The following is a 26176-nucleotide window of genomic DNA, read 5'->3' as shown; positions in this document are numbered from 1 at the left end:
TTCTCCTAGCAGTTAAACCAGATGGTTTAGATACATGGTACTTGCAAAAGGGATCAGGACCCGGGCCCTCAGATTCTGCTCTGCGCTAGCATGATAGCTTGAGGGATGTATTCAAATGATCAGGCACCATGCACACTGTTCTTACACTGTGCCACCACCTTGAAGCAATCATTAGGGGTAAGACTAAAGTCTGCCTCTGAGCTAGCTGCTGTTGACTCCCTTACTAATGAGTAAATACCTAGTCAATGCAGTCAGGGGAGCTTAGGTGTGCTGACCAAAGAAGCCAACAACACATGGGGCACCAAGAGAACAAGAGCACCAGAGTGTGGCTATATACAGCACTATACTGTATACAATAGACAGCATCATTCTGTGGCCACATAAAGCCTTGGTTCACCTACATTTTGAACAGAGTGTGCAGTTCTGGAAACAGTAGAGTTGGAAGTCACAGAAAATAGCAAATATTCATATTTGGGATGGAGCAGCAGCCTTCCATAAACTGAAAGTGTTTGAATTCTTCTGCCTGGAGAAAAGGCTAGGAAAGGTATGGTCAAGGCCTATCCAGTCACAGAATAGTTAGCTGAATGGAGAATTACTGTCTGGTAAATCCCACAGGACTGTAACTGCGAGGCACTAATGAAAGCAGTAAACAGGAATCGAGTATCCATTTAACTCATGGAGTGAAATTCTGGGTCCTGCAGCCATGGGAGGCTACAGAGGCAGGCCAGAGGGCAGGGCCAAGCAGGGAACAGAAAGATCCGTGGGCAGCGGGTCTCAAAGGCCCCAGCCCGATGAGTCCGGCTGCTAGGGGCCTGCACGGGGAGCAGGCCGCAGAGAGCGATCGATCGGGCTCACGGGGGTCCCCATAACCTGCCACCGCAGACAGACCGCAGCCAGGCTACCCGCTCGAGCCCGGCCCAGCCGGCACCGCGGAGACCTCGGGCTCAGCCGGTCCACCCTGCCGGGCCGGAGACGGCAGCCGAGGGACGCCCGCACCGCCGCACCCCGGCCGACCCGAGACAACCCTGCCCGGCTGCCCCGTCACCTCAGCCGCCTGAGGAGCCCCAGCCCGCGCACTACACTGCGCCCCGCCCCGCCCCACCTCCGCGCATGCGCAGCGGCACGCCCCGCCCGCCCCTGGGCCGCCGAGCGGGCCCCGCCCGCCGCCCAGCCGAGCCACCCGCGCATGCGCGATGCCGCCACGGAGCGGCGTAATTACCGCATGCGCTGCCCGGCGGGGCCCGCTGTAAGTGGAAGCCGTCCGGCCGCGCGATGCATTGTGGGCGTGATTGAGGAAGTAAAATGGCGGACCTAGCGAACGAAGGTAGGCGGGCGCTGGCGGTGCGCAGCGGTGCCGGCCGCGGGCCTGCCGCCGGTCCGGCTCGGCGCCGCCGCCGTCCCGGCTCCGACCCGGCCCCGCGATCGGCTCTCTGAGGCGCGCCCGGGCGCGGGCCCGCCCTCGGAAGCGCCCCCTCCCCGCGGCCTCTCCGTGCCCCGGCCCCTCTGGGGCGAGCGGCCGGACAAAGGGAGCGCCCGGCCGGGCCGCCGCGCTCCCCGCCGGCCCCGCTCTGCCCTGCGGAGCCGGCTGCGGGGCTGGCGTCCGCGCCGCCGCGGGGGTCGGCGGCGGCGGCGGGCAGCGCGGGGCGGCGGTCTTGGCGCTGCGCTGGCAGGTGCCTCCCGCCGGGCGGTGGCACCGGGTTGGCGGCGCGGCGGCTCCCGGGGGCGGCGGCGGCGGCTCCGGCGGGTCCGTCCTGCCGCGCTCCCTGCGTGCGGAAAGCGTGCCCTGCCGCCCCCGGGCGCCGGGGAGGGAGCCCCGCCGCTGCCGGAGCGTGGCGGTGAGCGCCGCGCTTCTCCCCTGGGGGAGTTCTGAGCCGCTTTGTGGCTCTTCTTGTCCGGGTGCTTTTTGGGGTCGTTCTCTGCAACTTTAGGGCTGCTGCAAATCTTTCCTTAACTTCCACTCGCGTTAATCCTTCTTCTAGCTAAGGGAATAGTCAAGGCGATTATGTAAGCCTAGATGAGGTATAATAGCACCTAAGTTATTTTTTAGCTGCAAACTTCTGAAGTAAAGAAATAGTGGTTTTGCTCTTCTCTGAAGAGGGTCAGGAAGACATGGGTTGCACTACTGCAGGATTTGGGTATTCTGCTTCAAGGTGTGTGGAATGTTGTTTAAGCGACAGTGGGCATCAGCAGTTTGCCTTTGAGAATTCCTAACTTTCCTCAAAGTCTCTGCAAAACGAAGTTAGCCCCAGCTGTCTCTGTTGTTTCTCATCGTTCTTCTCGGCTAACAAGAGGAGGGGAAATGCCCAGAAGGAGGGGAATGAAAGTGTGTGAGGCCCCTTCTTTCAAGAGTGTTTCTTACATATGAACTCTGTACCAGTGGCAATTACAGTTCTGATGTTAAACAGCAGGAAGCAAATGTCTATTGTAGGTGTAGCTTTTGAAGATGAATTCTACAAGCACTAACCACATAATTACACTTAAGTTATTTGACAAATCCTATGATGCAGCATGTCTTGGTCTGTTGGCTCCCAAACTCTAGATGAGCTGTCGGTGCCAGAGAGGCATGGTAAGTGGTCTCAAGAATGGCAGTAAGTAGTCAGATGTGTAATGACTATTCATGAGAAACTTAATGACAGTATTTACATACTGTCATTATAATGACCTTATAATAAATTTTGAGGATTTATTGTGGGTTTTTTTTAGAACCAGAAGTTTGGGAATGGCTATCTTAAGTCATGCAAGCCCCTGACTTTACCTCCCCATTCTAGTGGGAAATGTTAAGCTCAAGCGTGAATTGCAAGTTATTAATGTTTGTTACATCTTTTGGTGCTGACTTGTCACGTGTTTCTACTACTACCTCTATATTTCTGCAGAATTGTGTAGACTGTCTTGGGGGGGCTGGGGGCGTGTGTGGTTCCATCCTTACTTTTTCATCTGATCGTCCTTTTTCTCTCTTCTCTTCAGACCCTTTCCTGACTCCAGTGACTTCCCTCACCTGCTGATCTCTTTAGTTTGTGCTCGCATCTCCTTCCAGAGTTGTCATCTTCGTCCTTTGCTGTTCTGTTTCTTCTTGCAATAAGAATGTGATATAATCTTTTGTAAGATTAAGCAAGATCAGCTTGCTTCTGAACTGTTGTCTCTTCTGCTCATTCTAGTATCATTGGCTGCATTGTCTGGTGTTAGTTTTCTTTCCTCTGGTTCCATTTTTGAGGTGTCCTTTGTATATCAGTGCAAATACACATACTTTCTGGAATTAGCATTCTTCTGTTGAAAGTCAGTGGATTCCCTAGTCTTTGTTTGCCTTCTGACATGGCAATGATGTTCTCGGGTGACTTTGTTTTCTCCTCATTCTTAAACACATCAGTCTGTTAATTTTTCCAGTACTGTAGGTGAATGTTTTATTTTCTTGTACCCAGGTATTTTCATTTGAATATATAAAGTCACTATTTTGGTACTGATAATTCTATGATCTTCTGTTTCATATCAGTTGTCTTTTGTTTGAAGTATTCGATAGCTAAATGTTCATGTTCACAAACTAAGCGTGGTTAAAACAAAGCTCTTAATATTCCTTAATCTTGGTTGATCTCTACAACAGTGCTGTCTCAATCACACTTCACTGTGAGGTGTGAAGCTAATTATTCTTTGACACATAGTAGACACAAGTACCTAGAAAGAGGTTTCAGTCATTCTTGCAGATTGGTTTTGCTTAGCGTGTTTGAACAATAGCTTTTCTTGTCTGTTCATGCAAGTGAAACTTGCTTAGACTCTTTACCTGTTTGATTACTGCAACAAACCTTCTCCTGGCCTTGAAAAGTGCTTTTGTTCTGCCTGTGTCCTTTCATCTTACTAATGCAAAGCTCTTTTAACCTGTTGCTTTTACCATGGCACCCCTTTGTTTCAATTAATTAATTGTTTTTTCCTTTTCCAACAGTATATTAGTTATCTTTACCTTCTAGATTCTGATGTCTTTCTTGGTCTATTGTCTGTCTTAAATCACCACCAAGATGTCAATACTGCCTCCAAGTAACCATTCTACCAATGTCCTTTAAGCCTTCAAAATATTTTAATGGATGATCTTTCTGTGATGCATTTCTTCAAAAATACAAGCGTTCCCTCTAATGTTCTCATAACTACTTAATTTTCTTCATTCTAATTGTTCCGTGGATTTTTTCCATTCACTTGTCTTTCCTTTTTCTCTAGTGAGTTGGTGAAACTGTATACCTACCTCTTTGTAGTGGTTTGATGGCAAGCTGTATCTTGGCAGAAGGTTGTTGGATTAAGGGGGTCCTCTGCTGCAGAGAAGGGGGGTGAAGGATGAGGTGGTCCAAGTGCCACTTTCAAGAGAAGTTTGTACTGTGAAGTTTCCTAGGAAAAGGTCCTGGTCTTGGCATTGCCTCTCATCTTGAGAGATTAGCTGGTAAGTGTGGAGCTAATGAAGAGGAGGAGAGAGTACTTTCTCCCAACTGTGTGAAGTTTGATTGATTTTTGTCACAAAGATTTAGTGACATTGTGATAAAGGCTTTGGGGACTGGTATTTTGAGACGTTTGATTATTGAAAACCAGGATTTTGGAATAGTAGGCACAGTTGTTATTGTTACTGTTGTATAAAGTAGTTACTGAATGGTATTAGAAATTTTACCTGATATCTTTGGTATTATGTTCTTTGTTGGTATGCTAGCTGGATCGTGTCTTAAAACTGACACCTCACACATGTGGCAGTGAAGTATCATGGAGAACTAGACAACTTCCTGTCAGGCATATATTCACATAAATCTGCATGCTTTTCTCATTAATTTGCTGTTAATATACAACCAGTAATTTGTTTGTATATAACTTGCTGCTGAAGCTGCTCCTTGGATGATAGGATCTCCTTGTGTTGAGAATGAATTACTTTATCATTTTTCAGTCAAAAGGTACAAGTTTTTCTCAGGGCTAAAATTTATGGCTTTCTTCACATTTCCCTTTCAGGAGGTGTGTGCACCGCCTGTGTTGGCAAACTTTCTCCTTAGACACCAAACACAATTTATTTTGCTTTGTGAAATTGCTAAGCATACAGTTCGTGATCGTAACAAGCTTACTGTGTGTAACTGTCTTAAATATACAGAAGATGAGAGAATCGAAGCAGTTCCTCAAAAAGTATCATTCCTTTGCCAGACTTGTATGATGCTGACGCTGCTTCTGTGCTGTTTCTGGTTTTTTTTTTTGGTTGGTTGGTTTTTTGTTTTGTTTTTTCTCTCCCCCGACTGTATAATTCTACTTGCCTTATGGTAACTTTCGTAGAGAGGAAGGTCTGTTGTTACTTTGAGGGGAAAAGCTGGCATGGACCAATGTCCCTGACATTTGTAGACCCTATAAACAAGATCTTTTTTCCGATGGTGATTTACTTCAGATAAACTAGTGGATGCAAAGTTAGGCTGAGTGATTTGGTTTGTTGTTTTTTGATTTTTTTTGAGATGTCCTAATAATTCACACCCAAATGCCATAAAGTACTACTTAATTTACAAGAGAGAACTAAATACTTTAACAATTTTTTTTCAACACTTTTTGGAGTTCTTTATAAATATTTTATCTACATTGCAAAGTACTTGGGCTGCCTCATGGTTTTCTTCTTCCTGTCATGTGAAAATAAGCTACTTTTTCCATTTCTGACTTGTAACATTTGCTTTATGTGAAGTACCTGAGCTGAAATAGTAAAATTACCTAATACAGAGGGCAATTTATTTCTATTAATGCCACAAGGGCTTGGGAAATGAAAACATGTGCTTTGCAAATGTAAAAGGTTTGTGCTTTAAATATGGTGTATGGAATTTTTATTTCATCTTAAATATGTAAAAGGCATTCTACCTTCCTATGCCAGCTGTGGAAGTACTGTCTGGAAGTAGCCTGCTTACTCGTATTCTTGGAGACAAAAAAATAAAGGGTTTGAAGGTGAATGAGTACATCAGATGTTTTGTCATAAAAAGCAACTTATCAAAGTTTTGAAATGGAAGTTAAGTATCTTTTTTTCCAGTGTCATTTATAGTCACCATGACACCACTTGTGAAGTCTGGCTATAAATGAGCCAGTCATACTTCATGTCAGAAAGTATAAGAAACATGATTGGACTTTGCTTGTGGGATCTTTTTGGAGATTAGCTGTTGGTATGGTAGCTTGCTCATGGCTTTCGGTCTATTCGTAGCTATTGGAAGAGAAGAGTCTTACTTTATTATCAATACCTTTGGAATTGTATAATGCTGCAAATTGCCTGTATCTCTTAATATGTTTAAGCATGATTATTCTGCTCTTTATAACTTAAATAGTATTAAGGTGAAAAAACATTTTTGCAGCCTGAGCTGTTCAAATAAGCATAATTAAACTTAACTTTGAACTTAAATTTTTCTTGACCCTCAGATAAACCTTTCGCAGGCAATAAATTACCACTGAATATTTTTGGTGAGTTAACAACCTAATTGCTGTTCTCCTTTTTAAGGCTCTTTCATTGTTCACAGGTATGATCTAGTTTTTTCTCTCAGGTGATGTATTATAACAAGTTAAAGTCAGAGCAGTTGTTCTCAACTTGTATGCCTTTAGTGTTGAAGGTTGCTTCTTCAGATCTAAGCAAGGACTCGCTTGCCTGGAAGTTTGTCAGTCGTTTTTTTTCTGCCTCTCATAGGTTTCCATGTAGCCAGGTACTATTGCACTTTAAATGTAATTTGGAGTAAATTTTAAAAGAAAATATTTGAAATGGTGTAGTTCTTGGCTTTAAAAATAGATTCACTGCGTACTAAACTTGCTACGGTGGTCCGGTGAGGGCTTGAGAGTTGTTTTCATGACATGGGGCCTGGGTTTCTTCTAAAATCTAAAGATTACTTGAGTTGCCAGGATGGCTGGTGATCTGGGTTGCCTGACCTGTAAGGAGAGGCTGAAGGAACTGAGCTTGTTCAGCCTAGAGAAGAGGAAGCTTGAGAGGCACATTTGGAACTTTCCAGGGTCTATGAGGAGGTTATTAAAAAGGCAGAGCCAGGCTCATCACAGTGGTGTATGTTGGAAGGACAAAAGACAGAAGGTGAGAGGTGGAACAAGATGTTCAGGCTGGATATAGGGGAAAAAATTGGGGGTTGGTTATTTTTTTCACTATAAGGACAGTCAAGGAGTAGAAGAGATTACCCTGGGAGGTTGCTCAGCCTCCATCCTTCGAAGTTAAGACCAGACTGGATAACCTGATTAACCTGGTCTGACTTCATAGCTGACCTTACTTGGAGCAGGAGGTTGGACTAGAGACCTCCTGCGGTCCCTTCTAACCTCAATTATCCTCTAGTCTTATGGTCAAGACACAATGGTCTTAGTGGCAGAGGAGAAGAATGCTTTCTTGGCCTTTGTCACTGCTTTGCCATGGGATTTACTCTGTGAGCCTGGTAACTATACAGGGAAACACACCTCTATAGTATACTGGGGTTGGGTTTTTTCCCATTTTGTGCAGTATTACCTTGTCTTCTCTTCATTTATGTGGCCTTCAAGTGTGGATTCAAAAGGGACATGGTTTTTGCATCTCTGCACTGAAAATACCAGTTGGATTTTTCAATAATGGGTCATTTCATGCCGCGGTGAAGGTTTAAAACTGTGTGTTGCAAAAATAACTATTGTGGCCGCCAGAGGTGCCACCAACTGCTATGGTTACGTCGGTGTGAAGGGGTGGAGAGGTAAAACAAAGCCGTGTCTTGTCCAGTTGCAGAAAACATGGTTGACATCACAGAATTTGGTACAGCTACAAGTGGTCATGTATCCGAGTTAAAAATCTCACATTACAATATGACTTGAAGACGATACCTCTGCCTGAGCCATTGAGGTAATATTTTCTGTTTCTGTGGTTTGGTTTCTAAGGCTTGTGAAGCAAGCCGAGTAGGTTTAATAGTACATACATTTTTCTGACAGCAGGTAGGGCATATATAGATAGTTAATGACTCAACAGTGAAATATGCTAAAGGAATTTAGCCTGTGAAAGCCAGCTCTTGAGGTTTTTGTAATTACTCACACAGGTTGAAATGTCTGAGACTTATGAATAAACTGCAGGAAGATTAGGGACTTACTGTCTCAGTAAGTATGATAGTAATTACTGAAGGTCTGCTTTCCTTCTTACACGCGTGGGCTTTCTCAGAACACCTTTACTGAGACTGACTCGTTTAGAAAATTGACACTGTTTCTGCATCTCCAGCTCCTTGTTTTGCCTTGTTTCTGGCTGTTTATCTGGAGAAAAACCAAGTCTGTTTCACAATTTTTAAGAACTACATACTGTGTCTATTCATCTCTCAGGTGAAGGAGAAGATGTATTCTTTTACATGTATTGTACCTGAAGTTTGAAGGTAGGGGTGGCTTTTTTGTTGTTGTTGTTTCCTTTCCTTTATCCTGCTTTATTTTCCCTTTAACTTCATGACAGTTCTGTGGACCTAATGGATCCATTTTTCTGTAGGTCATCCTTCAGACACCTAGGATGGTGGGATGGAAACAGGCTCGCTAAGTGAGAACATGACTGTCTACCCCTGATCTTGGCTAGTACAAATGACAGTGTAGTTCTCATTTTCGAGTAGCACTTAATAGACAGCCATGTTCACCATGTGGGAAAAACCCCCAATAACTATGTAACTATGCATTTCTGTTTCACAAAAATAAAACCTGTTGTGGTGGTTCTTCAGTTGATAGGAAAACATGGTTTGTGTAAGTGCTTTCATAGGAAAAACTTTAAATACTAGAGAGGTTTTTATCTAGTACATAAATGCATTTGAAAAACATAACTAGGAATCAGAACTGAAAGCTGAAGCCAGACATTTGAATGGGAAATTTGGCACTGGAGTTTTTTATGAGGTAATGGATGATCAAGGGCAATAATACTTTGCTTTTAATGTCTTCAATAATTGATGTCTTTGAAAATGTTTCCCCAAAACAATAAGGCTCAGAAAAATATGCAGTGTTTAATGAAGGTGGTCAGATTTGGTGAACTAGTGATCCCTTCTTGCCTTGGGCTAGAATTAGGGACACATTTCCAGCATTGTGGTCTTGTTGCAGACTTTAGAGAAGACATGGTGAGCAAATGTTTCCCTGTAAAGATTACGTGCCTGACTAAGCACTGGTATAGTTGGTAGCCATGGGTGTCTGCTGTCTTGTCATTGTTCCTGCCAGATGCCATCATGTTGGTTGGTCTCACAGCCAGCAAGAGTAGTAGGAGATTCCTAGATCTTGAGTGCTGGAGGACTGTGTTCCTTCAGTGGGTAGAAACTCTCATATGTTGTACAAGAGTGTTTTCTTTTCCACCTTGACTAACAGGACTGGTCATAGTTTGTTTTACTAGCTTCTTTTCCCAGTCTCATTTGCCATAGCTGGACACAATCTCGAATATTTTATTTTTTTCACTCAGTTTTCTTCTTTGGTTCTTCCATCCAACGATTTATTTTTTTTCTGTGAGCTTTCTGCTGTTCCTGGCATCCCTATTCTTTTTTTTGCTGAATACTCAGTTTTCCATCACCAGATTCCATCTCCTATTTTGTCCTGTTCCTTTGCATCAACTTCTTTGGCTTCCCATTCTAGTCTTTTGCCAGCCATCCCATGTTTCCTCTGCACTTTGCATTGTTCTTGGATCTGTTTTGTTTTTTTTTAATTGTTTGCTTTCTACTCTCTCAGTACTTCAGTCCTTTCTTAAGCACTAAATAGACAAGTAGTTCTTTTCTGTTTGGTCCTCTTTGGTAACTTTGGTAACTGTGGGATTTGGTACAGGAGTCTCTTGTATGTTGTGCATTACACAATGAAGTCCCGCTTTTGAACAGATCTCCAAAAGGGAAGAAGACTAATACAGCATTTTATTGACTGGTTTGGCAGTCTTGGATAAAAGTAGTTTGGTAGAATGCATGCTACTTGTTGCTGTAATTACAGCATTAATGAATAGTAAAGTGTACCAAACATGGTATAAAGAAATTAACATCACTTTGAAGTAAAGGGTTAAAAGCTTGGACCTTACATGAGCGGAGCCTCTGACAAGCAGGTTATACCGAGGCCAAGGGAATCAAAAGGGATCCCTGGCTTGTTTCAATAAACTGGGTTTTGGCACAGGTATAGCAGTTAAGTCTTTGTTGATGACCTTCGTTAGTTAGTAGATTATTTTTCATTTTTGAAATAGATTGTCTGCATTGTTCTCATTAATGAGCATTTCTAAGATTCAGCAGTATTTGATGGATAGAAGAACTTAGAAAAAGGGAAAGAAGAGCAGGAAAAATGCTGAAGTAAGGAGCTTTATTTCATGATTATTTTACCTTTTGTAGAATAAGTTACGCTAGTCTTGCAAAATCAGTCTTGCAGTGGTCTTGCAGGGTTATCCCTCTGAGTTAGACCCACAGAAGAGTGGAAAGAGGCTTTTCCACCCTCACAAATAAATGCACAGAGCTCTTGGAATAATTTTAATAATTTTTACATATTTGTCAGGTAAAGTTTCACTTTTTCAGCTAAACTGATCTAGTAGCTAGCAATTCCCAAATGGATGATCTCATCCCCTTTTCCTTACATGCTGACCCAAGTGCTTTACTGATGCTGCAACTGACTTATGGAGGATTTTGTGATGCTGTCTTCTTTTTTTTTTTTTGCGCAATGTAATTCTTCTTGATGACTTTATTTTTTTTTTGTGGTAGCCTTTCAAGTTCTAAAAGTTATAATATTTTGATTTTATTAAATGTCTAGTCTTGTTTGTAAGATTGATTAATTGCAAAGGTAGAACTTTTGCAAAGAAATTAGCCAAAACACAGCTCTCCCTGAATCCCATTGTTTCACAGCAGTCTCAGTCTCAAGACAGACTTAAATGTTGTACTCTTCTTTAGTCCTATAAACATACAGGAGGGTTGCTGACTGTGTAGTCTATGTGCCGTTTCTTTTCAAATATAACTCGTGTGCAAGGTGTATCAGTTTAAGCTCTCAGGAAAGCTCACTTCTGCTTTATTCCCCCTCCCCCTATTTTTTTTGGTCATTAAGGATGTTGAGGTAGTTTTGAGGTCATTAAGGACAATGGAAAGCATACATTCATTCTAGAAATTCATTCTGTTCTTGATGACTAAATGTTGACGTGCTTATTTAGAAAATAGTGTCCTGCTAATATTTGAATTGGAACTTCAAGTAGAAAGCAGATGTGCTCTTAAATTATGCAGAAAGACTGGTCCATCTGTAATAATATGCATGGAATATTTGGTTTAAACTGTAGACCTGCAAATGTTGAAGATTTAGGACTTTTTTAAAGGTTTCAATGATAATGAAATAGAAGTATAATCAAGTATCAGAGTTAGGTGACCTTCAAGAAAGGGGTATGTGGGCTTGTACAGCAAAACTCCCTTTACATTAATGCATTACTATGGGGAAGGAAAAGCCTTTGCCAGCAAAACTTATATTCATGTGTTATTATGAACTTATGAACATGTGTTCATAAAGTAAATTACTGCAGCAAAGGGCCTTTTCCTCCTGATATATCTAAGTACAGTAAAAGTACTTGTTTGAAATAGAGATCTGGAGGGAAAAGACAAATAGCTTTCAGATATCAGTTGTATTGTTGTTCTTAAAACACTCATTTTTCCTTTTGAAGATGAAGTTCTTTATAATGTTGCCTTGAACCAGTGGAAACAATTTGTGTAACTGAGATTTAACTGATTTAGGGATTCATTTTGGTAAAAGCATCATGGAACATAACATTTTCATATTAGTCAATAATGAATGCGGTTGGGAAAAAAACCAATGATTTCTTTTTTTACAGAAAAGCCTGCCATTGCTCCACCTGTCTTTGTATTTCAGAAGGATAAAGCACAGAAGGTAAGGAGATGTTGACATGTTTTTTGTTTGTTTGTTTTGTTCTGTAGCCCTGAATCATTCCGTGGTGAGCAACTGTTTGTCTATATTGTTTTGAAGTTGAAGATGGATAATAGAGCATTAACATAATTAATGGGCATAGAGTGAAGAGGTACTGGAGGGCTAAAAGTGGGAAGATGTATGGTGGTGGCATGAAATGGGTGGCTCTTCAGACAGAAGATGGACCAAGTCTGGCAGAAAAAGTATCTTCAGAACTGTATCTTGAAAGGAACAGGTGGCAAAGGAGTGCTGACAGTTGCAGTTGCATGAGAAAAATCTGTTATCAGAGAAAGAAATGTTATGGTTAAGACAAAGCAAAGCATGGTCTAGATTATTGCTTTTCACCTTAGTATATTTAAATGTATCTCATTTCTTTAGTTAGTAAGCTGTGAAGTGTCTAATTACCTTGGAAAAAGGTAATCCTGTTCCCTCACCTGTCCCTCTGCCCCTGCCATGTGTTCCTGTCCCCTTTTGGGTCTGTGGTAGCGGTTATACAGTGTTGAGGTAAGTTGGAGCTGGGCTGTAATCTGCTGGAAGGTGTTCCATGGGTGAGCTTGTGTTGTACCAAGAGGTTGATACAACTCATCCTGTGGCTGCAGAAGGAGTAGAGCTCAGGAGAGAAATGAGAGCTGAAGGAAGGAGCAGGACCTTCCCTTTAATAGAAATTGCTATTAAATTGAAAGAGATTTAATGGAAAACCATGGCCATGTGGACCAAGTGCAGTATAGTTTGCATTGCTTTTCACTTTGAAAGTGATATACAAAATATTATGGTGTAATGCTAGGGTGTAGTTTTCCTTACTTTTTTTTTCCAAACAGTAAGCCTTCCAGTTTCTTATATCGTAAAAAATATTTTTGGTAGAAGAAATTGGTAAGAATCCCAATATATTGCGGTATTTAATTCTGCCTGATTAATAGTAAAAGCTGTTAACATTTGGAAAACAAAAATCATGGTTACCCTTGTTTCAGCTGAAGCTGGTGGGAATCAAGAGAAGTGTACTCATGTACACATAATTAAGTTTTTGTTGAATCACTGGATTGTTATATTATCTGTGCAATCAGAAAATCTTCTCAAATGTTTGAATAGAAATACTGAAGCATTTTGCAGTTGGTCGCTTGCTTTGGTTTGGAACAAGTATGACTTGAACTTTCTCATGGATTTTGTAGGCATATTCCTCAGCAGGAGCTTGAAATCTTTTGTAGCTTGGAAAGGATTTAAATCTGCCATTCTTCTAATATTAGCTAATCAAATATATCTTGGAGTAAATACTTTTGAGATGTTCCTTCCAATTACATTTTTTACAGTGGCTGTTCACATGTACTTTGGAACAAAGGGAGGGCTAGTATTTGTGCTATCAGTTTGGATCGCACTGTTTCCTTCTAGGAAACAGCTCCCAGTCACCTGCTGTTGCTTAGACTGTTCCTGAAGTCCCTTCTGAGTTGCACTATGGTGAGTTTTCTCCCCAGGTGTCCTTTAACCTGGCAGTGCTTCCACAGTTAGCCTGGAAGCAGTGGTCATAGCAATGTGCAACCCAGGCAGAGCAACATGGTCCTGTGTCCTTTCTTTGCTGGCCTGGTCCTTCAGTGCTAAGCTGGCAGGTCTCAAGTTCCTTCATGTTGTACCTTCTGCTTCTGCAGAGAGTGCATACCTGCAGTGGCCTGCATACAGTGCATGCCTTCAGTGTTAGGCTGTGCAAGCTCCTATGTTGGGCTGTGGGACAAATCTGTTGCACTCTGGTATGTCTCAAGAAAATATTTGTTAAAAATCTTAACTAAAGGCTTAATGTTTTTTTGGGCTGGCAGAGAGGATCCGGAGTTCCAGGAAGAGGGATCTGTGATTTAGTCTTCCCAACTGCTTCTGATGATGCTGAGGACTATGGTGATGTTGGGTAGTTATCTGTGTGCAGGACAGCCTCTACCAAGGCACAGCCAGAAAGCCCGACAGGTGGGGTGGAGGGACTGTGTGTATCGAGGCCTGTGGGTGAGCCAAGCATCTTAAAGGCACGGGGGTTAGAACTGAGCTAGAAATTTATCTAAATGCTAAGTGGTATTGGTGCTCAAGAGGGGGCTAGCCATGGTCAGTATGGGCATGGAATAGGTGTAGCTTGGCTGGGCAACAGGGCTTGTTCCTTGAAGCAGATTGTGAGGAGTCTACCAGTGGCATCTAGCATTTGGTTGCAAGTTTCCAAAGTGTAATACATCTATTAACAAACAAATGCTTATGTTAAACTGTGTAATGTGTGGAGATGTACAACTTTCTTGTGGGGGGTGGTTAATAATCATTTTAGTAGCTTATATTGTGTATATTTGAAACTAGAGAAAAAGAGTGAGAGAAGCATCAGTGCTGTGCTTCTTGCCATTTTATTAAATAAAGGGCCAAAGCCTGCTTGTTGCTTGTGCCAGTGGCTGTTTTTGGTAGTGTTGACACAATAGTAATAGAGTCAGAATACGGTGCTGTCAGCCAAAAGTAACAGCCACTTAATATATGCTGTATATATCAGAACCTAGCATTCAGACCAGCTGAGTGTCCCTTTAATCAACTGAATCAAGAAAAGGTCACTCAGGTTACACACTGATCGAGTCCTTTCACTGTATTTTTGGAAAGACTAACAGCTCTTAGCTTTAATGGTTAACTCCATTACTGTTTCCATACAAGGTGCCTGGTTAAGTGCATTGCCTGCCACAAAAGATTATCCTTATTAAAGTTAACAGGGAAAAATCTATTAACAGAGGAGTTCTTCCTAGAACAATGTTTTGAAGAAACATTGATAGAATTAAATCTGGCCAGGGAAGTCAAGGGCAACAAGAAAAGCTTCTATAGGTATGTTGGTGATAAAAGGAAGACTAGGGAAAATGTGGGCCCTCTCCAGGAGACCTGGTTATCCGGGATATGGAGAAGGCTGAGGTACTCAACAACTTTTTTGCCTCAGTCTTCACTGGCAAGTTCTCCAGCCACACCACCCAAGTCACAGAAGGCAAAGGCAGGGACTGGGAGAATGAAGAACCATCCACTGTAGGAGAAGACCAGGTTCAAGTCCATCTGAAGGTACACAAATCCATGACACCTGATGAGATGCATCTGCAAGTCCTGAGGGAACTGGCAGGTGAAGTGGCTAAGCCACTATCCACCATATTTGAGAAGTTGTGGCAGTCTGGGGAAGTTCCTACTGACTGGAAGAAGGAAAACATAACCCCCATTTTTAAAAATGGGAAAAAAACCGAAGACCTGGGGAGCTACAGGCCAGTCTCACCTCTGTGTCCAGCAAGATCATGGAGCAGATCCTCCTGGAAACTATGCTAGGGCACATGGAAAATAAGGATGTGATTGGTGGCAGCCAACATGGCTTCACTAAGGGCAAATTGTGCCTGGCAAATTTGGTGGCCTTCTACAAGGGGTTACAGCATTGCTGGATAAGGGAAGAGCAACGGACATCTGCCTGGATTTGTGCAGAGCATTTGACACTGTCCTGCATGACATCCTTGTCTCTAAATTGGATAGACACGGATTTGACAGATGGACCACTGGGTGGATAAGGAATTGGCTGGATGGTCGCACTCAAAGAGTTGCGATCAATGGCTCAATGTCCAGGTGGAGAGCAGTGATGAGTGGTGTTCTTCAGGGGTCAGTATTGGGACCAGTGCTGTTTAACACCTTTGTCAGAGACACGGACAGTGGGATTGAGCGCACCCTCAGGAATTTTGCCGACAACACCAAGCTGTGTGGTGTGGCCAACATGCTGGAGGGAAGGGGTGCCATCCAGAGGAACCTTGACAGGCTTGAGAGGTGGGCCTGTGTGAACCTCATGAAGTTCAACAAGGCCAAGTGCAAGGTCCTGCACATGGGTCGGGGCAATCCCAAGCACAAATACAAGCTGGGTGATGAGTGGATTGAGAGCAGCCCTGTGGAGAAGGACTTGGGGGTATTAGTGGATGAAAAACTGAGTATCAGCCAGCAATGTGTGCTCACAACCCAGAAAGCCAATTACATTCTGGGCTGCATCAAAAGAAGTGTGGCTAGCAGGTCAAGGGAGGGGATTATCCCCCTCTACTCCACGCTCATGAGACCCCACCTGCAGTACTGTGTTCAGCTCTGGAGCCCCCAGCATAAGAAAGACATAGACCTGTTCAAGCAGGTCCAGAGGAGGGACATGAAGATGATCAGAGGGCTGGAGAACCCCTCTGAGGACAGGCTGAGAGAGTTGGGGTTGTTGAGCCTGGAGAAGAGAAGGCTCTGGGGGCAACCTTATGATGGCCTTCCAGTACTTAAAGGGGGCCTACAGGAAAGATGGGGAGGGACTCTTTATCGGGGAGTGTAGTGATAGGATGAGGGGTAACAGTTTTAAACTGAAAGAGGGTAGATTTAGATTGGACATGAGGAAGAAATGTTTTACTGTGAGGGTGGTGAGGCACTGGAACAGGTTGCCCAGAGAAGTTGTGGATGCCCCATCCCTGGAAGTGTTCAAGGCCAGGTTGGATGGGGCTTTGAGCAACCTGGTCTAGTGGAAGGTGTCACTGCCCATGGGAGACGTGTTGGAACTAGATGATCTTGAAGGTCCCTTCCAACCTAAAACATTATGATTCTATGATCAGAACCTGCAGTTTGTCATGTTTATTTAGAGGGGACAAAAAGCACATCGTGTTCAGAATGATGCCTCTTAATTTTACTTTCAGTAAGGAGGTTCTGGTTGTCTTCTTTCACAGGTAAAAAGATAGGATTACTCCATCTTTTCTGATTTTCATTATAGTTATCAGTTAATGGTGGTTGTAAAGTTGGCTGTTTCCACATTTGTTGAGTGAGTCTCCATTTTCATATTTTCATTCTCCTTAACTCTTTGAGAACTATTTTTACAATGTGTGAAATAGAGTTCTTGCAAATATCTGAATGATAGCATCCAAATATTGTCCTTGTTTATACACTGCTATTCATTTTTCTGACAAGCAGAACTTCTAGTGCTGATACTGGTTGGAAAATTGCATCAGCTTAGGAAGACTCATAGCTGTTAAGATCTGAAAGCAGCATGAAGTCCGAACCTTGCTATGTTAACCATAGAATGTTACTGTTACTCCCATTATCTATCCTGATAACTTGTACGTGAACTATACTGTGCTTTTCATAGCACTTTTTGAATTAAAAGTTTTCAATTGATAGATACAACTTTTTCTATGATTAATTTTTGTCTCTTGTTAGATTTGTGTTTCTGCTCTGAAACTAACTTTAACTTCTGCCATAAAACCATTTCATGACAGTTTCTGGCTGTAGGTTACTTGAAGTCATTTTATGAAGTTAACTTTTAACTTGTGTTTCTGAGGTCAAAGTATGCTGAATTCTTTCTTGCATTTACACATTAAGTAGGTATAGTAGCTCAAACAAATTTAACCAGTAGTGTTGTAAAGAAACAATTTGTCAAAAAATGCTTTTAAAGTAGTGTCCTTTGTTCTGTAAGTGTGAGGTGTGGTATTCTTCCAGTCATTGATTGCTGCAATATGAGGATCATCATGACTCCCTAGTCATGAGTACTACAAAAGGTACTCAACTCAGCTTTAAAAAATGTTTTTGCACTTTAAAACAAGACATTATCTAATATGTAGCTTGCACTGTGTCCTCTTCCCTCCACCAGCTTGGGTTGGAGGTAATGGTAGAACACAGAAAAGAAGACTTTATTTCTAGCTTATTATGTAACTAGTTTTGGTCAGTGTACTGCTTTCTATAGTTGAGTTGGTGGTGACGAGCTTTTAAGGATGGCTCTGAAGGAAGATAAGTTACATGATATCTTGGTCATGTCCCATACCTAAGTGGTGCTGGAAAGTTAAGGTATAACTGACAGCTGGGTGGTAAAGGGGTAGTTTTTGGAGCGAACAAGGATTTACGTCCTTAAGTTGTTAGATCTGTCGTCGTGGTTTTAACTGTGGAGCTTTAAAAAATAGATGTGGAGTTGTAAAAGTGATTTAAGTGATTAGAAAGATGGCATTCCCATGTAGTCTGGAGAGCAAGATCATGAATTTAGAAAAGAGGAAGTTGTATTAGACAATACATAAAGTAGGGATTGGTTGAAGTCCTGGTTTGATATGGTATGATTTGGAAATGCCTGGGTTTTGGTGGTTTGAGGAGATGGACGATTAGAAAATGTTGTTTGTGCTATGGGCATGACTTGTAGGTTTAGGATGGTGGCAGAGCAAGAACTGTGGAGGAAGTCCCTTGGTTAGGGAGAGGCAACAATATTTCATTTTCCAGGCTCTCTTAGCATTGTTAGCACAGCTGCCAAGAGGTTTTGTTAGGAAGACCTAGCTGAACTGTGTTGTAAGTCAATAGTATACTTAAGGAATTAAAATTAATGCTTAAGACTTCATGATTGTGAATATATTGCTACACTGCTGCACTTAGAAGAGCAATCATAAACATATTTGGAGAGGACAGTTGTACAAGGCAAAGCTTAGAGGCATATAGAGAGGCTGATAATGTCAAAGGCTACTGAGAATACCAGCAAGAGTAGTCCTCAGCTCTAAGCAGGTGAAGATTGTGAAAAGATATACTGAGGGTAGTCTTTTTGGGCCATTGGATATGAGTGCTAGTTTGGGGAAAATGAGGAAAGGAGGCATAAATAGCTCAGCTTAGAACTGGGAGGAAAAACTGACCCAAGTGTTTGTGCCAGTCCTTATAAAAAAGGAATATTATTTCCTTGCCTATATTTGGTGGTTTTAGCATCACGTTAATCTTGGCTCTTATATATTTCTTCATGTCTCTCCTTATTTCCTGCAATGCAGAGGAAGCCAAATCTCCAAGTAGACTCTTACATATTTAGTCTAGGTGTGTTATTTTTGTGTTTTAATAAAATAGATGTTGTTTGATCTGGCTGAGCAAGGTGAGTTTGTGTAGCTGCCTTTCTAACATTATTAATCTCTCCATTGATCTTTGCCTTAGTATTTAAGAGACAGGAACAGATTTCTGCCAAGTTCTTCCTAGAGCTGTACTTATAAGGAATGATTCCTCTAGAGAAGAGGAGGCTCAAAAAGACACACAAATCATCATAGACATAAAACATGACAGCAAAAAGGAAGAGAATGAACTGTTTTTCAGCAGCTCCAAAGAACTTCAAACAAGACCTTGGATCAGAATTTATGAAGTTAAGAGATTAGAAAACACTTCCAATAGTAAACATGACTGAAGACTAAAATGAATTTGAAGAGCTTGCAATTTGCCTTGGATGTGCTTTTTTGAGAACAGCTGTACAAACTTCTGTCTGGAGCAGTTTTGTTTTGACAAATCCTTGAGGTCTTTGTTGGTTTTGTCTTCCATGTCTTAAATCACATACTATTCACAAAATTCTGAAACTTGCAGTAGTTTTCGATCCACCTAATATATATATTTTTTTAAAATATAATTTTATGTATTGACCTGGCCAAGAAATTCTCATCTTGGCATCAGATTTTTCTGCATAAAAGTGGTGATTGGCAATATTTTTCGTTTATTTCTTTTCTGAGTCTTGAAGCACATATTCCAGTTTTGCTTAAGGTAGAATTCAGATTTATGCTGGAAGCTTACCTTGTTTATTTCACTTCTTAAAATACTCACCATGTATTACAAAAATTACTAAAATCTGATGCAAGTTTACTTCGTGTACTTTGAGATGTTCTAAACTGTGTTGATATGAATTACTTGCAAAATAATTTGTCATTTTCACTTCTAAGTATATAGCACAAGTGTGCATTGAATGTTCTTGCCTCTTCTTGCATTATTAGCAATTTTATCATCTGTAGCTAGAAGTCAGCATAAACTGCTGGTAAGGCTTTTTTTTTCTTTGAATTTTTCCTATTGCTTGCTGAACCCAAGCATGTGAGCTACTACCATCCACATGATCCTCTGACAAGGGGTTCAGCAGGATGGGTTTTTGTCTCCTTTAGTTTCGTTGGGGTTTTTTTGAACCTGTTATAGCCTGGTTTAATTTGATGCCTTCCGCTCTTGCTCTGCGGGAGTCACTGCATTGCCATCCTATATGCCACTCCTGTTTTCATAGTTACATTCCTGCTCCTTTTCCCTCCAAATTCTGTGTGTTATGGCTGAAGAATAAGGTCTTTAGCTATTTTTATGTGGAAACACTTCCATACCCTCTTCCTATGCATCATTTTACTTCTTATGGGCACTGAATCTTAGTCATCTTCAGCCCCAGAGTCTGTCTACAGTTTCCTGATCGTTCCCTGTTGCCTCCAGATCCCTGGTGATGGTTAGCTCATCCTGAGGTTCATTCTGGCTGTTGGCAAGGATGGTCTCCCCCATCCCCATTTCCTAGTACCATTCTGGTTATAGCTTTCAGATTTTCCCCACTGTGGTTTTTTGGGTGTCCGTTGTCCCCCCCAGGTTCTTCAAAGGCTGTGTGAATAATGGCAGGGTTGTCTTCATCACCTGTACAGCAGTTGGACTACGGCTGTGGTCTGTTCAGTCCTACTGCGGTCATCTCTTCTGTAGTGGTCTGGCACTCTCGACCACGGGAGAAATGGGAAGTCTTTCAGCTGGAAAGCTGAGTGAAGTTGGTTATGCTGCCAGCTCTCTTCTGATCCTCAGGCTGAAAGCTTGCAGATTCCAGTAACTATTGACAAGGCAATAGAGGTTTAAATGTTTAAACTCTTCTACGTGTACCTGAAAACTAGAAACCTGGCTGGATCAGTGAGACCTGAATTACCTCCTTTGCAGAGGGAGAGCTGCTGTTGTATGCGTGGCCCTGCTATCTCTGCTCAGTGCAGATGAACTGCCTCTGGCCCTGTGGATGGCCAGAGAATCTGGTTTGGTGAAATTGAAGAGATATGGGCAAGAGGTTTGTGTTGTGAGGTACATGGGGAGGATTTGGCATAGCAGAGTGAGAAGACCAGAGGACACATGCAATGTAAGCTGAGAAAAAAAAATCCCATCTTCAGTGCTGCTGCTTGCAAAATTGCTTTTGTGGTTAGTGTGATGCAGGTAACTTGTGACTTAGTTCTTGTACTTTTTTTTATGGCTGTCTCCCCTTGAAGGGGAAGAAAACAGTTTGAGTGACATTTGGAATACTGTTAAGTTTGAAAGTGAGGGTTAGCATAAAAAAGCGACTAGGAGTAATGGGTATAAAATGTCGAGTGGAGGACTGAGGTGTCTACCCCTTGTCTTTATGTATGAATAACATACATATGTTGTAAGTGCTGTGGCCAGTTCCAGAGAGCCTTTTCATGCTCTTCTGAGCCAAAGAGGTAAGAATAGCAGAATGCTAGACTTGTCACCAAAAATTAAACCAAAACATTTCTTTAGCTCTTCTCTCTTATTCTGTGGGATTTTAAGTTAGTGTTTGGGTCTGTTAGTAACAGCTTCATATTAAAACCAGAAAATTTTGAAAATACAAAAAATCCAGCATCCCCAGCTTTACCTGACATAATGTTTTCCCTATTAAATATATTTTGAGTATTTTGAGCCTAAATGATAGTAATTTCTTGCAAGATTTAAAACTTGAGTAACTTCACTGAACTGAAATGAACCTGCATGTTTTGCTGTCTTTTAATAATTGCTTCTGTTTGAGGACAGGCCAAGTCATAGCTGAAGAACTTTGGGCCCTTAAGATTTAAAAGCTGCTGTTTATTTTTGAGGTTGCTGTTTACTCTGGTTTGCATGGACCTGGGCAATGATGAGCATTTTTAGTCTCTCTTCATTCTACTGAATGCTTTCTGAGAGCAAGCAAAGGTTACGTGCTTCTGAGTGACATCTTTGCCTAACCGCTTGAATCTCCAGATACTTCTTCATAAGACACCAGGAGGCTTGGCCCACAGATTGCATCTGGGAGAACGTCTTTGGCCTGCATGTTATCCATGGACTATAACTTAGTCCTTTATCACAATATAGTTGTTCGGGCTCAAAACCTTTAACTTTTTCATTCTTCAAATGTGTGCAGAATATGGTAATGCTTAACTTCTGTTCTACAAGTGGAGACCTGCAGTATTAAATGATCTGAGGAAATGTAAAGAGTCTGGCAGAAGTTTAGCAAATATAAAATCCCATTAGAGTGCACTAGCTATCCTATCACCACCCTCTTTGAAATAGATATGCAAACTTTTTAATTTACAAAAGAAAACATTGGTGTTGCTTTTCAGATAATTTACTGTCACATGAATATGAAAGGATTGTGTCTTGTGAATGTTATAATAATGAATTTCTGTGGAGAATTTTATAATCAACCCCACCTCCCTCAAACATTGTCTGAAGAAGCAGTGAAGGACAGTTACTTACAGTAATTGTCTGTTTAATTCTGATGTCTGAATCTGAGGGCAAAAACAATTAGCTGTCCTTTAGGCCTTGAGAGAAGGAGGAGTTAAACCCCAACAACCCCATGGCTGGCAAAATGCTCTTTTGTCAGGGACACTGACATTTTTAGCTAACTTTCAAAAAAGTGCATTTGCTCCAACTGGTGCTTTTTGTGGGGAGGGGAAGCTAATTCAGTCAGCAGGTTCTGTTACCTGGTTTGTGTGTATTTTAATTGGTGTCTCAGCAGCAAGCAATTCCTTCCACCATACTGTGAAAACAGTGGAATTTAAAAAGGGATTAGCAGATCCTCTCACTAGGACGACTGCTCTCTGATGTTGCAGCCTTGCATTGAAGGGACGTTGTCTTTTCTGCTCCCAGTCCCCTGCAGAGCAAAAAGGTTTGTCGGATTCAGGCGAGGACCCCCAGGGAGAGGTTGAGCCCCCCCACCATGGTCTGGGTCACAAAGAATCAGCTGGTGAGTGCGACTCTGAGCACCCTGCTCCCGCTGTTGCCTCAGTCAGTGCTACCCCGAGTCCCACTTCTGAAGCCCAGCTTGCTCCTATTCAACAAGAACTGGCAGGGGTAAGTGTGAACCTACCAAGTACTTCTGCTGCTGAGGGGATTAAAGAAAAAAAGTCCCTTTAACTAGGAGGAAACTGTTACTGTTAACTTTAGGTAGTGCAGCTCACTATCTGTCTAGTTCTTTGATCTCAAGCGTTAGTCTGCTCTAAGCTGTTGTTCCAATTAGTAGAAATGAAATTTGTTTGGGACTCCCTAGTGGGTATAATTATAGAAGATGCATCAAGTATTAATTTTAAAATTTAGGGTGTAAACTGTGTGTTTGTTAAGGAAAAGAGCTCTTCTAAATGAGTGAGAAAGTGTGTATATATGAGGGATTTGCTTCAAGCAGTTAGAGAAGGATTGTTTATTCCCCATGAGCTGTAATGCTGCAGCTTGATAAAGTGAACAGCTAATGCTGTGTTTCCATTAGATATAAACAGGAGCTTGTCATGTGAACCTGTAATGTACTTAACAGATTAAAAGCAGCAAGAAAGATGCTAAAGCAAAATTTTTCAATTTAGGTACTTGGGGAAAAAAAAACGATCAGTACTTTGAGGTAGGAAAAGCTGTCAGTGCTGTTAATTTAAGATTTTTCTACTGGTGGTACAGCAAAATATTTTTTGAAAGATTAGATGACTAAATGACTGCTACCATACAGTTTTTTGGAGTGATTTTACAAGTGTTCCTATCTTTCTGGTTGGTGGAGTGTGTTGTCTTGGTGCAGTTGAATGTCACTGCTCATTGTGACCACACACTAGGCATGTACTCCTTCATAGATCTTTCCCTGTTAAGGCTGCTCCACACAATACCTGCACCCTTTTCTTGCATTAGGGTTTTTTTGGGGGGGTGGGTTGTTTTGTGTTTTTTCCCAAGAATGGGCCATTGCAAGTAAACCCAGTGCCGAATGGATTGTCATGACAAGGTACAAACAGCTGTAGGTTAAGCACCTTTCAGTGTCCAGACTGCTGCTTGATGACCTGCTGCAGAAGTTTTTCTATTTCAATTTTCTTTTGAAGGTTAAAGTTTTCAAGGGTTGATATTTTACAATATAGCTGGTAAATGTAGTCACAGACTTTTATTTCAGTTTTCTATCATTTGAAATTGCCAGTGTTACTAGAATTGGCTGAGAGAACTGTATTAACCAGACTTTCAGGAAAACTGCAGCAAGTGGTCATTATCTTAGACTTGTTCTTAAAGAGCAGAAAATCTTACCCCAGTTAACCCAGGTCTGAAAGAAATTTAAGAACGAAAAATGCTGTTGGGGAATGTATGCAGTAATTCTTGGCTGCATCCTTGAACTTTACTCCATTCACTTAAATTTATGGAATAGTACAGTGCTCGGTGTAGGCACATAGCTGGCCTTCATATGCACTGGCAAATGTTCTTCAAATTATCCCAGTTTCTTAGGGTAAAACTGTCTCTTGCATCGACCTTCTGTATATTTCAAGGTATCTTCAGAGTGCTCATCCTGGTTTGCTGGAGCAGAAAGCTTCATGTAATCTTCCCAGGACCTCAGGAAGATAGATGAATTAAGACAGAGTTCTGAAGAAGAGACACTGCATATTTCTTGTTTACTTGGTATTGTCGGTACACAGACAGGCAGATATTTTTGCTAAGACATTAATACAGTGTGACCAGAGATATGGCCTTTTGCAGAGCCAATTATGATGTCTTGACTTCCAGCTGACCCAAGCGAGCCTAAAGCACCATGTAGGTGTGCCAGCAGGACTCCATTGTTTAAGAGATTCTGGAACAGCTTTTAAGAAACAGCCATGCCAGTTCAATAATGTTTATATACGTGCAGAGTATCTGGATTGCAGACTTGCTGTACCATGCTCTGAAGTCCTTGTATATATGACTTTTTGCATCTTAAATGTATTTTTCAAAGATAAACGCTGTAAGTGTACTCCTACAGATTTCACCTAATTATGTTGACTTTTTTTGCTTTACCTGAATTCTCCCTTGCCTGTTTCTGCTCATTATTGTGAATAAACAAAAACTGATAGATTTGTTGATGTTTGTGTAAGTTCTTCTCTGTTAGTTTGTTGTAAAGACTGTGTGAGGAAGTAATGGGTATAAAGAAGCAGTGTTTATACTTCAGTATGGGATGGTTAATTACCTTCATCTGCACTTTTAAAAAGCAGTTGGTAGCCTTTAAAAAGGTAATTTGGTTAATCAGAAATGTGTCAGAATTCTAGGAGCCTCTATTTAGAAATAATTGTAACTTTTCTGTAGCTGGATTTCTAAAAGTAGGGGGAGAAGGGAATAAGTGAAAGGTGGCTTCTATTAAATGAGGAGTAAATTGTAGGTTGGATTTTGATGTTACTGGTTTAAGTGTCTCTTCAGCTTCTAATTTCAAAGAACTGAATGGAAAGAAGTTGAGTCACCCTAATGGTTCCTTATAGGATGAGATGGTCCTGGCTTTCATTTCTGGTCTATAGTATACTTGTGTAAAACATGTATTGCTGTAAAGTACAGATTGAGTAACCTGGAAAGAGAGGCCTGAAATGGAAGGCTGGACTGCTGTTTATAATCACTGGTTGTAATCTGATGGTTTTGCAGTCTGTCAGGTAAACTGTTTGTCATGCCTATATTCTCCCTATTTTTGTTGAGTCTCCCCAGCTTCTCCTGAATAAGCAATGCTGGTAAGCAACTTCTGGCTGTAGCAGTAACTTACTTTATAGTATGGCTTCATAAGAAAATGAAGCTTGTGCCAATACAGTATATCTATGTACCCCCACCCCATTTACCTTTAACTCTGTCAGGGCTGTCCAAAGGTGCTGAGAGGTATGGAGAGCTTGGCTCTAGATTCCTCTACAGTCTGTGGGTAGAGGCGGATGAGAGAGAAGAGAAAACATCTCGCTGCCTCAAGCATTTGACTTCTCATTGCAGGTTATCCCACGTTGTTTGTCATCTAGGTAGGATATGTGGGAAATAAGGCTTCATTAAGTCATGTGCATACAGCTTTATTTTCTTGAAAGCCTTTCTTCAAGGATGAAGGATTTAGGAATATTTTTCAAGATCTGTAAGAGCAAATTGGTCATTGGTGAAAGCATTATTATAGTGAAAAAACATGAGATTTATCCAAGGTTGAGACAACCTGATAGGTGAATGACCAAGTAACAGGGAGTGAATGTTGACAGCAATTTTTTTAATAAAAGCAAGGAAACAGAGTGGTGTGTGTCTCTTACTGGATGCTGAGTATAACAAAATTAAAAAATAGTTCCCAGTAGTGTTGGTGACTCTGCAGTGGACTAACTTGTGTGTATTCTCATTCATTTGAAAACAGAAAATTGAACCTGGATATCTTAAATGCTCAGGTAGGAGTTTCAGGACTGAGGTAGACATAAAGGAGGTTCTTTGGCCTGTCTGTGTTTGGGGATCAGCCTAAGGGATTATGACTTTTTCTTCCCTGGCCTTTAAATTCCTGAGTCCATAAAAAATTTAAATCTGTTGCATTTTTCTGGTGGGAGTTATTTGCAAGGTCTGTCCCAACTTCCCCAAGCAATAATTG

General features: G+C 41.6%; 1 protein-coding gene across 2 annotated transcripts in view; it reads left to right on the top strand.

Annotated features, from left to right (window-relative positions):
- The first annotated feature begins 1200 nt into the window (after positions 1 to 1200).
- The window catches only part of RANBP3 (RAN binding protein 3), a 50818-nt gene continuing 25842 nt past the window's right edge, over positions 1201 to 26176 (top strand). Inside the window, exons 1-3 of one of the 2 annotated variants that reach the window (XM_075038313.1) lie at positions 1201 to 1324; positions 11756 to 11811; positions 22480 to 22683. In XM_075038313.1, coding sequence (XP_074894414.1) covers positions 1303 to 1324; positions 11756 to 11811; positions 22480 to 22683 — 282 coding nt within the window. In that variant the 5' untranslated portion in view covers positions 1201 to 1302. The remainder of the gene's footprint in view (positions 1325 to 11755; positions 11812 to 22479; positions 22684 to 26176) is intronic. The other variant, XM_075038314.1, reaches the window with a different exon arrangement.

This window comes from Buteo buteo, chromosome 10, assembly GCF_964188355.1.
Source record: "Buteo buteo chromosome 10, bButBut1.hap1.1, whole genome shotgun sequence".
In the NCBI taxonomy this organism is placed as follows: Eukaryota; Metazoa; Chordata; class Aves; order Accipitriformes; family Accipitridae; genus Buteo; species Buteo buteo.
Note: the sequence above shows the minus strand (reverse complement) of the source record. Positions and strands in the feature narration are given on the sequence as shown.